Source organism: Gobius niger, assembly GCF_951799975.1.
Source record: "Gobius niger genome assembly, chromosome: 5".
Classification (NCBI taxonomy): Eukaryota; Metazoa; Chordata; class Actinopteri; order Gobiiformes; family Gobiidae; genus Gobius; species Gobius niger.
Genome location: NC_136856.1, coordinates 8,867,870 through 8,883,112, shown reverse-complemented (window position 1 = coordinate 8,883,112; position 15,243 = coordinate 8,867,870). Strand labels below are relative to the sequence as shown.

Here is a 15,243-nt window from a genome sequence, read left to right as displayed (position 1 = left end):
CAAAGTGCTTCACAGTTGCATAAATACAAGAAAACAAATAGAATCAATAAAAACATCAACATAAAATTAATCAATGAGAGTAAAACATTTGCAGCACTTTCCAAATGTGGAGAATCATTACACGTTTATCCATTACCGTTTAACCCCTTGTTTGAATTACTAATCATTATTTACATGTTTAAAAAAAAAAGGCTCCTCAATGTATTTTGTTGGATTACAAGAGAAACGCGTGTCCCAGAGCCTGCAGAAGACGCATTACTCCGCAGAGCGAAGGGGGTGCCAAACTCGCCCATACACCGGAAGCGCTAGATAAAGCCGAGGTTGCAGAAGTGCGTCACACAGAGACCAGCGGCTCAGAATAGACGGGAGACTGCGGCTCCAGCTCCAAAACAATCACCGACACCGGCGCGTGAAGACCAGACGAAGCGCGTGCCCTGAAGAAGCGCGTCCGCAGACATGGTGAAGATCGCTTTTAACGCTGCCCTGGCGCAGAAGGGGCTGGGGAAAGAGGTCCCAGCAGCCGCGCTGAAGGTAAGCTAACGAGGGGGTCTCTGCTCGGCTGCTATAGGCCTCTACTGACGCCGATGCCCCCGCGCACACTTTGCACAATTCTCACGACGTTTTTGCGGGCATTGGGGGGTTTCTGCGCCTTTCTGCTGTGCGAGCTGCGCATTTGTTTTTATTTGCATCATGTCGCGTGTCGTTGCACCTGCTGATGCGGCAGACAGCACAGCACAGTGAGGGACCGCCCATTTTAACAGCTGTCAGGCCAAACATCCATCTGGATTAGAGTCAGACGCTGAGTCAAATCCGAGGATGGCAAACGTGCATGGACATAAGGCTCATGTCTATCTGGCATTATCATTACTACCCATGCACAAAGCTTTTTTTTTGTATTTGATCCACCATCTTGGCTAAAACGTCAACATTAACTATAGTTTTATTGGTCAAAAATACTAATAAGCATTAAGGCTGGGCGATATGGGCCTACGTGTTGCTGAGTCAAGAACTTGGACACCACTTTTATACAGGGGCGGACTGGCCATATGTCCATTCTGGAAGAGCACAGAAGGGCCACTGGCTCTAGGGCCACCGGTCCCGCCTCAACCGAGCTTTACCCAAATTTAAAAGCGAAAAAGAAAAGCATCAAAATAGCGAGAAAAAGAGGATGAAAAGTCAACAAAAACATGACAAAAACACGGACAAAAAAAACAACAACGACAAAAACGTGAGAAAAACACAACAAAAAATGATAGAAAAAAATCACTAAAAAAACAACAAAAATGTGGCGACGCGACGTAAAGTTTCCATCACTTTTGTAGGTCTTAGCTTTCAAATGAGGCGCTACATTGTTGCTCTCCAGTCAAGCTTTTAGATTTGGGTAAAGCCCAGTATAAAAAAATGTGAATCTAAAAGGAATTCCGTGGAGTATGGTGTACCACAAGGTTCAATTTTGGGACCATTATTATTTATTATTTATATTAATGATTTTGCTTCTGTTTCTACGACCACCTTTCCCGTTCTTTTTGCTGATGATACCAATAAAAAAATAATTTAAAAAAGCCGAACTGGGGAAAATGCACTGGTTAAGGCGGGTGGTAAGAGGTTAAAATATGTATTTGTGGAAGTGCACAATTACGCTAATTTGGGCCAGGCTGGTCAGAGTCCAGGGCTGTTTTTCGCCCCTGGTTTTATTGGTCAAAAATACTAATAGCATTAAGGCTGGGCGATATGGGCCTACGTGTTGCTGAGTCAAGAACTTGGACACCACTTTTATACAAACCTCAGCACAAACAATAACAAATGCTTTCCTCCATTTTCATTTAACACACACAAATCTTCCATTTTCTCGTCCAAACCTCTAAAGCTAGGTTCTGTTTCTGCCAAAGAAATGTCTGTAAACCTGACGATTATAAAGTCCCATGATCATTATTGAGATTGCGAGTTTGTCCATCCGTAATAACCGATGCATCTTTACTGAAGGGGGGGCTGGGCTCGCCTCACCTCAGACCTGACTCTTAAGTTTTCTGGAAGCGGGACATGGTCTACTGCAGTGGCTCCCAAAGTGGCGGTCGGGACCCCTCAGGGCAGGGGCGGACTGGCCATATGTCCATTCTGGAAGAGCACAGAAGGGCCACCAGTCCCGCCTCAACCGAGCTTTACCCAAATCTAAAAGCTAAAAAGAAAAGCATCAAAATAGCGAGAATAAGAGGACAAAAATGTGCTGGCAAAGCAACAAAAATGTGATGAAAACACAACATAAAATGATAGAAAAAATCATTTAAAAAAACACAAATATATGACAAAAATGACGTGACAAAAAGTTACCATCACTTTTGTAGGTCTTAGCATTGTTGATCTCCAGTCGAGAAGCTTTTAGATTTGGGTAAAGCCCAGTATAAAAAATGTGAATCTAAAAGGAATTCCGTGGAGTATGGTGCACCACAAGGTTCAATTTTGGGACCATTATTATTCATTATTTATATTAATGATTTTGCTTCTGTTTCTACGACCACCTTTCCCGTTCTTTTTGCTGATGATACCAATGAAAAAAAAGTCGACTTGGGGAAAATGCACTCGGTTAAGGCGGGAGGTTAGAGGTTAAAATATGTATTTGTGGAAGTGCACATTTACGCTAACTTGGGCCAGGCGGGTCAGAGTCCAGGGCTGTTTTTCAGTCCCAGTCCGCCCCTGCCTCAGGGCGTCGCAAGGCCTTGGAGTGGGGTCCCCAGATTACTTCAAGATGAAACGAAAATAAAAATGCTACTGTTTTTAGCATATGTTTGAGTGTAAAACAGCCTTAAATGAGTGAAATCCATTCAATTATTCAAAATAAACAGTTTAAATACATATAAACTTGATGTTTTTCTGGCCATTAAGTAGCATAAGAGGCAATATCTTAGTACAATGGGGGTTCTGAGATGTTCACCTGTCACTTTTTGGGGGCCCATGGTCTACTGTACATCACCAGCTCGTCTCCATTGGGGTTTTGTTTTGCTTTGACATTAGGTAATCAAATGTGAGGTAAAACAATAGCCTGTGTTCAGCTGGCAATGAGACGGGACGTATTTCCTTTTACGGAACGACATGAAAATCAATTTAAAAGTGCAAACCGATATATTATGTAAACATTAGTGGGTAACTTTTAATGAGTATATTGGCTGCAGCTCAAAGTATATAGCCACAATATTCATCTACTCGGGGCCCAAAAATCTTGTGGCATTTTATCTTGCAAGATCTTGCGGTACGAGATCTTGGCTTATTTGCTGTATTAGTATCGCTGCAGCATCAAAGCGAGGGTTTTTCGTTCTAACCACAGGTGTTACTGGAGTTCAACCTTTTGAATTACAAAATAACAACAACAAAGTGTGTGCATAGCAACTCAAATGGTTTGTCAAGGTCACAGTAGCAGAAAAAAAAAACCTTTACAACCTGAAGAAGCATTTCCCACAGTATTTGTTCATGATGTTATTTTTTTAAAGCATAGATATATGTTTTCAGTTGTGCAAATATCTGGGCTTTGCTGTCTGTTTGCTGTACTTTAATCTTAATAAAATCCACAGTTCATATTTTGAATGAATAATGTGAACCATGTCAATGCATAGTTGCGCTGCATTGACATAAGCACTTGCAATTTAGAGATATATTACCGGAAATATTATGAACGGATGTGGCTATAACTGTTATCAGCGACTAAACCACATGTGCAATAATAAGACACATTTGCGTGTTCATTTTTTAGATGTAAATACTAGATATAGATGTGTTGTGTTGAGCAATGTAACTAAAATAAAAGGAATTGGATGTTTCAGTGTACACTCATCAAGGCAAAAAGATGGTTTCGATTTGGAGTTTGGAAAAAAAAGTTGCATTAATTTATTACTCTGAAACATAAGTGGCCTGGGAAAGAGAGTGGCTCATGGCTCATTGGTCCAGTACAGTGGCAACACAAAATGATGCTTCTTTGTTTGTCACAACCTGTACACAAGCTGTGTGTAGTTATGTAGTTAAATTCTTTTTAGGTAGGACTTAGTTGTGGATCGGGGCAGCTGCTCATAGTTACATGTACAGTACAGCGTCACCGCACAACACCATCGTTCCAAGTGCGCAGAAACACAAGTCATCTCCTCCTCTGCCTTTCCTCCTACTCCCTATTCATAAGTTTCACAGAGTCCTTATACCTGTTGTGCTCGCTCAGAAATGTCCTGTAGCTTCTTCCGGAATGAAACTCCAAGTGTGGGATGTGCGTAGAGCCCGATATGATCCTGCGGGCCCGGCTGGTGTCTAATAAGGAAGTGAAATATGAAACATCACCAATAGCGAGCACACTAAGTATATTTTTATGTTGAACTAACTGCAGCTTTGTTCAAACATAAGTATCCTGTGTGTTCCAGGATGACCCGGAGCTGGCTGGGGCTGCGATGCTCAGAGAGGGCTCCACCGGCCGCTGTCTGCTCACTCTGCTGGGCATCGCCTTCATCCTGAGCGGCCTCATTGTGGGAGGGGCCTGTCTCTACCGCTACTTCACCCCCAAGGTCAGTGTCACCCACGTGCAGCACATGTGTGATCCTAATCTGGCCATTTTTATATATATATGAAAACGAAAGGGACACTGGAAGAGGGAAAGCTCCATAGCTACAGATTGGTTACAGCACTTCTTCGTAAACCACATCCAAGAAAGTGAAATGGTAAACATCACAAAAATGTTCACCGCAGCTGCCTCCGAAATCCTGCACTGTCACTCAAAAGGTTTTTACTTCGAGTCCGAATTGCCATCATGCACGGGCTTAAAGGGATATTTCAGGATTTTTGACATAGGGCCTCATTTCCTAGTTATCCAGAGTGTTGCTGATTTCTGGAGATATTGTACAGTTTGAAGAGTTTCGTGACGCTAAGCTAATGCTAGGCTAGTGCATTTCTACGGTATCAGCTAGCCTGCATTAAAAACAGTGTGACCCGCTCCACAGAGCACCTGAGGCAAATCACTTCTAACACCAGACTAACCATATAAATGTCTGTGTTGGTAGAATATTTTTTGTAATATAACTGACCTGCATTACATGAATGATCGCATTTTGAGGGACTATTTTCTAGCAGATCACTCCGCCGCTGCGCAGCTTATACAACCACGAAGCTGATGCTGCTCAAATATAAGTTATTTTAAATGCAAAATGGTCAAAATTACTCTATGGACACTCTGAGGAGCGGGTCAGACTGTTTTTAATGCAGGCTAGCTGATACCATAGAAATGCACTAGCCTTACATTAGCCTAGCTCTACAAAACTCTTCAAATATAAGAACTCTACAATATCTCCAGAAATCAGCAACACTCTGGATAACTATAGGAAATGAGGCCCTATGTCAAAAATCCTGAAATATCCCTTTAATATAGAAGGTGCAGTTACACATATGGCCTGAGGTGGCAGCAGTGAGTATAAAATGGCCAACTGGCATCTAGCCCATTTAAACAGGAGAAAATGCATCAGGGAAATCTGAAGAGTGATTGTGTTTGGGAAGCAGTTTTAGTTCGACAGGCCTTTATTGTCTATATACAGTTAATAATGACGCTTGAAGAGGCTGCTACACACATAACCCTGCTCTGTCCTCAGAGTCGTGAGCGCTTCAACGATCCGCAGAATGTCTCTCCCTCTTTCTTTCACCCTGAACTGTTCTGTCTGATAAAGCCCACAGACCTAAGAATCTGTTTTTAATAAACCTAAATGGCACAGTCTGAATCTTCAGGCCTCAGCAGATATTTTTACATTTATTTTTAGCTGTTTCACTTTCCTTCTGGTATGTTCAAGCGTTGGTGGGAAGTGGAACTTTGCTGACAGTGGTTTTCGCCTCTGTGGAAGAGCAAAGCGCTTGTTTGGATTGTGCTGGCTAAGCACATAAAGCCTGGGATTATTGTCCACTCTGTACAATAAAGAATCAAAGTCTTGAATCCGAAAAATGTTGCATTCTTGTGGACAAGCACAAACTCTGCTCCGTTTATTCTTGGTTAAGGGCAACAGAAAACGATTTACAACGTCCTTATCACCTTACTATGTCCACCCATTTGTATTGTAATATTTCAGTGTGAGGACATTTTATCAAGAAGGCTCATTTGCAATATCAAGCTTTTTTTAAATGTATTATAATAAGAAATGCACATTATTTGATGTCACCCTTGCTGTTAAAGTCCAAAGCTATTCTCCCGATATGCTAAACATAGATGAGTCAGTAAGCCACTCGACTTCTTCTAATTTAAGGCATTTGTGGATTAAACCAGAGCTAAAATAGTCTCTGCTCAGACACTGCCATTTTTAGTTGATTCTGTTTCCCCGGAACTTGACTTCCTTTTAATATGTAGTTACTTTTATTTTAGGCCTAATAAATGAATACAGTAACTTATTTTTTCCAAGCTTAGTTGGCTCCAGTGAATTACAGTATGTGCTTGTGCATGTATGTTCATGATAGCACCCTCTGGTGGACAGTATGGCCAATTTCATGTACAAAAAGTGAATGATCCGTGCATCTCCTGACATAATATACATTTCCCTGACTGCAACGTCAACAACCAAGTGAGAAAAAGCATAAACATGGATTAAAAAAAATATATATATAAAGTGGTTGTTTTACATTTTAGGAACTACTTAACCCACAAAGTTTTACTTCCTTTTTGTGAGTGTATATTTGATGCAAATGTAAAAATGGACGTGTGAACATAGTTTTCCATGACTTGCATATCCCGTCCACTTGCTATTTCAAAGAGCAACACAATGTAAGAGCACTTGACAAAAACACATGGCACAAACAAACCTACTGGTAGTTATTTTAATAATTATTTCCTCGTCTTGATCCATGTTCTGTCTGGCGTCGTCCACAGCGTCTGTATCACGGCTCGATGCAGTTCAACGATGGCTCATTCGGGGGCGAAGCGCAGCCGTACTACCTGCCTCAGGTGGAGGAGAAAATGGAGATCTCAGACAACATGGCCGTCATCAGTGTCCCTCCTCCGCGCTTCAGACCCGGAGACCCCGCCTACATCCTGCACGACTTCAACAGGGTCAGGCTCACCACAGACCAATGTCCAGGGATTGTTTTGTCAGCGTGGATTTAGGCTAATGAATGATACTTTATGTAATGGAGATAAAAGGATAAACTTGTTGGGTGCCTGCTGGACCAACATTTCATTAGCCTCATAGCTCACTTGCATGAGTCATATTTTAATATCTCTGGAAAAACATAGAAAATGCTTCTGATACCTTTTTATGAAGACAATTTAGACGGAAGGGGTGCTCCTGATAATCTGAGGACGTAAACTCAACCTCTCCGTTATCAGGCCCTGCTACTTTATGACCTCAGATTTAAAAAGGAGGGGAAAGAGATAGTAAGAAAAGTTAGTTTCAATTATGATTTTGAGTAAAAGGCTTGACTTTGAGAGTATTATTGCTGTATTTTGAATATTACACCATACTAAATACTGAATAATCCATGTTAAATTGCTTAGTTTGTTAAGATTTTGGCAGGATCTTTGAGGTAGGGGGTACTCGGAGTATAAATTAATGCCTCAAGCGGGACATGGGACAAAAAAGGTTGGGAACCATTGACCTAAAGCAGTGGTGTCCAAACTATGGTCCGGGGGCCAATTTTGATCCTCAGACTTTAGTGTTTGGAGAAAAAAAAGGGAAAAAAATCTGGCCCCAAAAATATTTTCACATTACTCTCACCGTTATTGTTATGTTTCCAAAGTGTTGTTCTATTATAATCTCATAGTGTGACCTCAATCATTTGGATGTTAAGTTTAAAAATATACAATTGTTGTCGGCCCCTGCACAGATCACCGGGAACGACAGGTGAACCCCGTGGACTGTGGGCTGTAAAACTCTCTGATATTATGCCTCACATTTACACCTCATTATCTCTCTGATTGTGTGCGAGCAGAAGCTGACCGCGTACCTGGACCTGACCCTGCGCACCTGTTTCGTGATCCCCCTGAACACGTCTGTGGTGCTGCCTCCCCACGACCTCATCGACCTCTTCTCCCAGCTCATGGTGAGACGTCTCTCCACAGCTCATAGCCCCCACACATGAACATGCGCTCACAGAATAGAATAGAATAGAATAGAATAGAATAGAATAGAATAGAATAGAATAGAAAGAGTGGCATTTATCTGTTACCATTAAAGTGATCTGTTGGCTCTCCATGATTCACTCTAAGTCATCAAATGCAATGTAGGCCATTCATTACAGGGGTAGGCAACGTCAGCATAGAAGCTCTGGCCCTCAGGATTTTGTTAATGATTCTGAAGATGATATCATTACACAAATCAGACGTCAAGTGCCTGTTTGAATACTCTAAAAATGTGTAAAATCTTTCAAAATTTCTCAGCAAAACACCCAATTATGTCCATGTATAGGGCTGGGTACCGTTCAATATCTGAACGATGCTTTATCCGATATCTATGCTAAAATATGTGTCGTCTAGAACCAGAAAACAGAACAATAATGTGTGGAAGATCTGCACATTTACAATTGCTGGGTTGCAGGTTCTAGAAATTGATGATGTCAATGGACCCAAGGGGGGCAGGAGACAGTTTTTCCTATTCACAGCACTGCACTTTCACAAGTCATAGCTAAAAAGAAAATATATGAATTTAAAAAATGATCATGAACCAAAAGTTTCCTCAAAAACGAAATCCTTTTTCCTCTATAGAACAGTATAGGACTTTAGAACGCTGTGATGTCACCTGGTCGGGTTCATCTCCAATGACGGGAAATGTGTGAAACTCGGGAAATAATTTTGGGGGAAATGTGGCTAAAAATAAGGAAAAAATTGTGTTAAAATTGTTTTGAGGGAGAAAAAAAAAGGGGGGCAAAAATAGGGAATCAATTGGGGGAAAATTAGTAAGAAGGAAAAAGCAATTGTGAAAACAAGAAAAAAAAAAAATAAGATTGAAAAAAAGATTGGGTGAAATGGGGCAAACATTGGGCAAGAAATTGAAAAAATAGAAACAAAAATGCTGAAGTAACAAAGTGTCTTCCTTAATGTTGTCCCTGGACTAACGGTATCAAAGCCTGTTATTTTGTTTTATTTTTTTCTTGCTTGCTTTAGATATCAGTAGAACCTAATCTTTTTTTCCGATGCCAGACTGGTGTCGGTTTTTTTGTAGAAAATGGTGCTTTACTTTGGGCTAAAATTGGCAGGTCCGGCCCTTGGTCTTTTTACAATGAAGAAAATCGTCCCTCCGCCAAGTAAACCTGCCTACCCCTGGTGTACAATAAGTAAATGCTGTTTAACTGTAACTGTAAGTGACAGGAAGTTTTGCTCTTTTTCCCACCGCTGTCGCCTGCGTTAATGGGCGGAGGTGCAGCTTTCACTTGAATTTAAACGGTGTGAAAATGAGAAGGCGCTAAACTGAACCGAAGCAATGTCAGGAAATGATTCATAAAAATCCCCCACACCGACTTGTAACTGTGTAACCAGGGCGGCTGCTGTTATCTGTAGATGCAGTGTTTACATGTGTTTAATTTCCGTTTCAGTCCGGTTCATACCGCAGTTACCTGGTGCAGGAGGACCTGGTGGTGACCGAGCGCATCGATGACATTAAGCCTTTGGGTTTCTACATCCGCCGCCTCTGTGACGGCAAAGAGACGTACAGGATGCAGCGCCGCGACGCCCTCACAGGTCTGTGCACGGGCAGCGCTTGTCACCGTTAGATTTTTAGATTTGCACAGAGTAATGGCTCCTTTATTTGGTCAGGCGGAGGAAAACTTATCAAACAGTCAAAAGCATTTTCAGAAATGGTGACACACATGTTGTAAAACTCAGTCCCATCGCAGGTTTAGTTTTCTGGCTGGTGGCATGAAATACAAAAACAATATAACGAGCCAGTGCTATCTCTTCAGAACTGCATTGTGGCTCCATCTAGTGGTGACATCTAGAATACAGCCAGATCAACATTTCGTCACTATAAATGAGAATACTGTTTCCCTGCTATTATATAATCTAAAGCAGGGGATGTGCAAACTATTGTAAGTAAGTAATCTTTATTTATATAGTGCTTTTCACAGACAGAGGTCACAAAGTGCTTTACAGTGGACAGCAACTAAAACAAACAGTAAAAGACAGTAAAAAATATGTATTCAAAGAGGCAGCTCTATTTGCTCTCGAAAGCCTTTTTAAACAGATGAGTCTTCAGTTGCTTTTTAAAAGTCTCCACAGAATCGAGGGAACGCAATGACAGAGGAAGTTCATTCCAGAGACGGGGCGTAATGGCATTGAAGGACCTGTCTCCTGTACAACCCAAAAAAATCAAACAAACTGAGGCACTCCAAAAGTAGAGATAATAAAAAGCCTTTATTAAAACATGGCTAGATGAGATAAAATTGCCAACGCGTTTCGGCTCTAGGCCTTCCTCAGGGCAAGCTCGAGATGGCTGCCTCTGTACAGCACTGGTCACGTGTCAAACCCAATTTGACCAGTTTTTTTTTTTTTTTCATAACTTCAAAAACTTGGCTTGTTATTAAACTGTTTTGTTGTGTTTTGTTCTTCTATGGCAAAAGCAGATATTTGTTAGGTAAAAAAAAATGTAATTTTGTAAGTTTTTTTCCCCGCTTTATATATTGATCAATTTCAATTTTCGATTTGATTATAAAAACAAATATATGTAGCTTATTTATGAACCTAGACAAAACTTTTATACAGACCTCAGCTCAAATAAAAACAAATGCTTATTTAACAAACTCAATTGTCTCATCTAAACTCTATGCTGTTTTTGCCAAAGAAATGGCTGTAAACCTGACTATAAAGTCTTATGACGATTATTGAGACAACGATTATTGAGCAAATTTAGGATTTTGATTTTGTTTATATTTCGATAAATTGCCCAGCCCCAACTGACAGTATTGCTCTCTGGAAGTTGAGAAACAAGTTTATAAACGTATCCCTGTGAACATGTTAACATGGATGTTAACCTCTTAACCCCCACCTGAGTACATTTTCTCCAGTTTGGATTTACCTAAATCTAAAAGCTTAAAAACAAAATATCATTGAAAGAAGGATGAAAACGCAACAGAAAAGCGATGAAAAAAGGCAATGAAAACGCTTCAAAAATGTGACAAAATCACGGCGACAATGTGACAAAAAAGTTCCGTACACTTTTGTAGGTCTTAGCTTTCAAATGAGGCATTACACTGTTGCTCTCCAGTTGAGAAACCTTTAGATTTAGAGCCAAACTGGTGAAAATGCGCTCGGTTCAGTAAGACGTTATGAATGCATTTGGAAAGTTAGTTTGAACCACAACTGAGTCCCCTCTTTCATTCAACGGAGCTGTCACATGTTTCTTAATCTTTAAACATGGACTGATTCACACTTCATCGCTTCAGATATTTGTCGATATGTCGCCATCAGCCCCTGACCAAACAAAAGACGCCGACGCGCAGCACATTTCTGTCACTCCTGTTCCCATGACGGTGTTGTATCCGCAGGCGGGGGCATCGTGAAGCGCTCCGCCGAGGACTGCTTCACCATCAGCCACTTCGAGAACAAGTTCGTCACGGAGACCAGGATCTGCAAGGATAATCCCGCCAAATAGATCAGACCCATGAGCTCAGAGCGCAGGAGCCGGTATGTGTGTGTGCAGGCGAACGAGGTAAACAATTTCAGATGGGAAAACTTAACTTTTGTACAAAAACTCATTGCTGCTGCTTTTAGCCCTCGGTGAAGTTGTGTTTCTTTGTTACAGTATTTTAGGACTCGGTCTCCTCCTTTCTCTACTGCTTTCTTACACCATCGAGCACACAGGTCATTTAACGCTTTACGAGTATTTTCCAGTAGTCGTCAGTGCATACGCCGGATCATTGGTAGAAGTGACTAGGTTTTCTTTTGTTTTGTTTTTTTTATTTCCGTGCTTCTCAATGAGCTTGTTGTTTTGACCGTATCGCTACTTCCTATTCACTCTATAGACGAGATTTGACATACTGAGAAGTTGTTATTGATATTTCCCTCCATGTCGGCCTGCTCTTCTTGCACTAACGCGATGTAACCTGAAGGGGGAGTAAGTGATCTATTCTCGGCCGAAGAAATAAATGCACTGAAATAAAACTTGCACTGTGAAGGAGTGTTTTCCGGTGTTGCCAAATTATCCGCGCAGTCATTTACAAATTGCATTACACCCTCCTGAAGCAAATCCTCTCCATTTATCTGGGCCTGGGAGTGGCACAAAATCTACGCAGGCAAATTTTGGACTCATTTGAAGGGGATTCCTAATGCCAAACTTTAGCGAAGTGCAATACCAGCTTTTACTCTTTCGATTTATTTGAAAAACAACGGTTTATCAATAAAACTGTGTCCAACACCAGCCTTTTCAACCGCAACCTTTTCTCTTATTTCTGTTAATTCACTTTTATATGGCGTCTGTAATTAATGATGAAAGCTTTATGCAGAAATGTTTAGAAACTATGGCTATTTTCGGCCTCTGGATCAACAGAATGGAGAAAATTGGGCAGGACAGAGCAGTGTCTCATTGAGCCCTTTTTCTTTCTTTCTTTTTTTCTGTATTGCGACCAGGTTTCAGCACATTCAGTTAAGTATAGATTCTGAAAAGTCATCCCAGGTAAAGTTTAGCTATCAGATTTTGCTATTTAAAAACTGTCAGGACTTGGAGGAAGAGGCCATACTGAAAACCCATTTGGAGCCATTGGAATCTACTGGGTGAGGCCAAATGCTAACAACATCGTTGGTCTTTTTGCATGACTGAGGGCACACAGTTCTTCAATAGTGTGATATGTTCTTACCTGAGCCTAGACGAGTTGTACCTGTCTGGTCTTTGTGCCCGTGGAAGAGCGTGGTAGCTTCCAACTTCACCCCCGTTTGGAGCTATAGGAATACATTGGGAGAGGCCAAGTTCTAACATCTTGGTCTGAGGGCACGCATAAAGACCAGACAGGTACGCATCAACTCATCTAAGCTCAGGTAAGAACAGATCTCAGTCTGGAAAAACGGTGGCCTGTTCCTTTAACTGGGGGTAGCCACACATTTCCTCTATTTCCCCATCTTGAACAATAAAGAAATGTTTGCAAACGTCTCCACTTGATTTGGTTTACGCTTTATAATCGACTCAAAGACATCGATTGGTTCAAGAAAGTGCGGTTTTGGGCATCGCATTGAAAAACAAACTGGGACAGTCTATGGGGACAAGGGGCTCAAAACTGGGGCTGTCCTGGATGGATTTAGGGCTTCTGGTCGTCCTAATCAAAGTTATGCTTGACTAACTTTCTCCTTTCTGCTGTGAACAGACTGAAATGATTTTTTGGCTCCTGGGGTGACACTGTGTTGCTAAAGAATTGCGGCAAAGTTGCAGAATCACTTACTTCCCCCATTTAAACATGTGTCCACACTGATTACTGTATGTTACCGATAAAGGGTTAATCCCAGTGCACTTTTTGGATGTATAAACACAATCCGCTCTCTTGTCACTTTGTAGATATTCCCCAGAGTGCTTTGCTGCACCTCTGACGTCCTGCTGTTTTATGTAAATGACGGTGGCCACTGTCCGTGTTCAATGTAAAAACTTTATTTGTGAGAAGTATTCGACCAATGGCTGTAGGAGCGCATAAGGGCAATGTTTATTCCTTTTAAAATCTCTTTATTTGAATGTGTAGTTTATATGAAGTTTTTGTTGTGAGAAATGAATCCACTCTTTTCAACATTTTGCTTAATCCTTCATATTTGGAAATGTATGTTGTGGGAAAAACATGCAATAAATTTGCATTAAACCTGAAAACAGTGTTGTGGTTTTTTCCGGTGACACTTGATCACTTCTCTGTGTCTGTGCTGCGCTAGTGTCTCAGGTCACCAGCTGTTTGTTCATTAAAGGAACTGTCTTGATATGAGACCTCTCTGGATATAGTTATTTGACGCCACAGCTCATATAAATCATGTGTCACCCCGCCTGAAGTTAACTGCCTCAACTGCCATTATCGACTTCCTTAAATGAACTGTGCAAAAAACAAGGCCTTACATATCATTAAAAAAGCTTTACATTTGATTCCAACAGGCAGTGAAATTGGATTTTTTTTTCTCTAAAGTTTCCCGTTGTGTCCAATCTGCTTTCTATTGTCAGATTTTCCCTCATTCCACTGTTTGTTTACCAGTGTTAAATCAACAGTATGTGCACTCATTTAATGCATTTGTGGCATTGAAAATATAGTATTTGGGCATTAACCCCTTAACCCTCATCTAAACCACCACCTAAAGCACTTTTTATTGAAAAAAAGAGTCAAAACGGCAACGAAAACGAGGATGAAAATACAATAAAAAAGACAAAAATGCGACAAAAACACGGCTAAAAAGTGATTAAAAACCCAACAAAAGAGCAACAACAACAACATGACAAAAAAGTGTCAAAAAGTGATGAAGAAAGCGACGAAAAATGACAAAAACGAGACACAAAAACCTATGAAAAACCAGACAAAAACATGACATAAATGCAGCGACAAGGCAACAAAAAAAATCACAAGCATTTTTGTAGGTCTTTCAAATGAGGCGTTACACTGGACTAAAGACTGGAAACACACTCGAGTGAAGGAAACACAGGCCAGCAGGCTGGGGCCCCCATGAACTAACCCGTTATTCAGAAGCCTGCAGTAAACGCTTGATGTACACAGTCTTCCTAATGATTTTGGTGATGCAGTTACATCATCTCTCCACCAATGCTTTGTGGCGCTGTTTATCCACATCCTGCTGCTGCTTTAGTGAGTCATGGTTCCCTAATGTTCACTTATAATGAGCAGTGGACTTTTTTTTACTCATAGCTCCACCAGATTATATTTCTAATAGTGAAACCAGTTTATTGTAAAACTCTTCATGCCAGAGAAGACGACCTCTGAGGAAAAACGTATGCAGAGAATTGTACTATGGGAGTTGCAGTGCGCAGTACACCAAGCGGCCACCAGAGGGCCCCCTAGCGACATTCTTGCTTGGGGCCCCTCAGCACCCTTGCTACGCCACTGGGTCGAGCGTTGAGGAGCTTGTTATTCTGAAGTGCAGTAAAGTCTAATCCATTCCCTATTATTATAAACTGTCATAGGAGACATTTTCACTCATGCGCCCGTGGAAAGTCTCTCGACATCCGCCTGACATTGTTCTGAAGAGGGCGCCTGCAGTATATTACTAGTCATAACAGAGGAAAACATTTTCTCAAAGCAATGATTTAATATACAGTTTGTACATTTCTCAGTAACATGGATATTGGCTCA

The 15,243-nt window shown here is 41.1% G+C and overlaps 1 protein-coding gene across 1 annotated transcript; it reads left to right on the top strand.

Annotated features, from left to right (window-relative positions):
- Nucleotides 1–289: 289 nt before the first annotated feature.
- LOC306962905 (integral membrane protein 2A-like) lies at nucleotides 290–11,659 on the top strand. The gene is made up of 6 exons (XM_079556281.1): nucleotides 290–531; nucleotides 4,395–4,535; nucleotides 6,869–7,048; nucleotides 7,927–8,037; nucleotides 9,526–9,670; nucleotides 11,473–11,659. Exons 1-6 carry the CDS (start codon nucleotides 457–459, stop codon nucleotides 11,577–11,579), a joined length of 759 nt encoding a protein of 252 aa, XP_079412407.1. The 5' UTR covers nucleotides 290–456; the 3' UTR covers nucleotides 11,580–11,659.
- The last annotated feature ends 3,584 nt before the right edge of the window (nucleotides 11,660–15,243 follow it).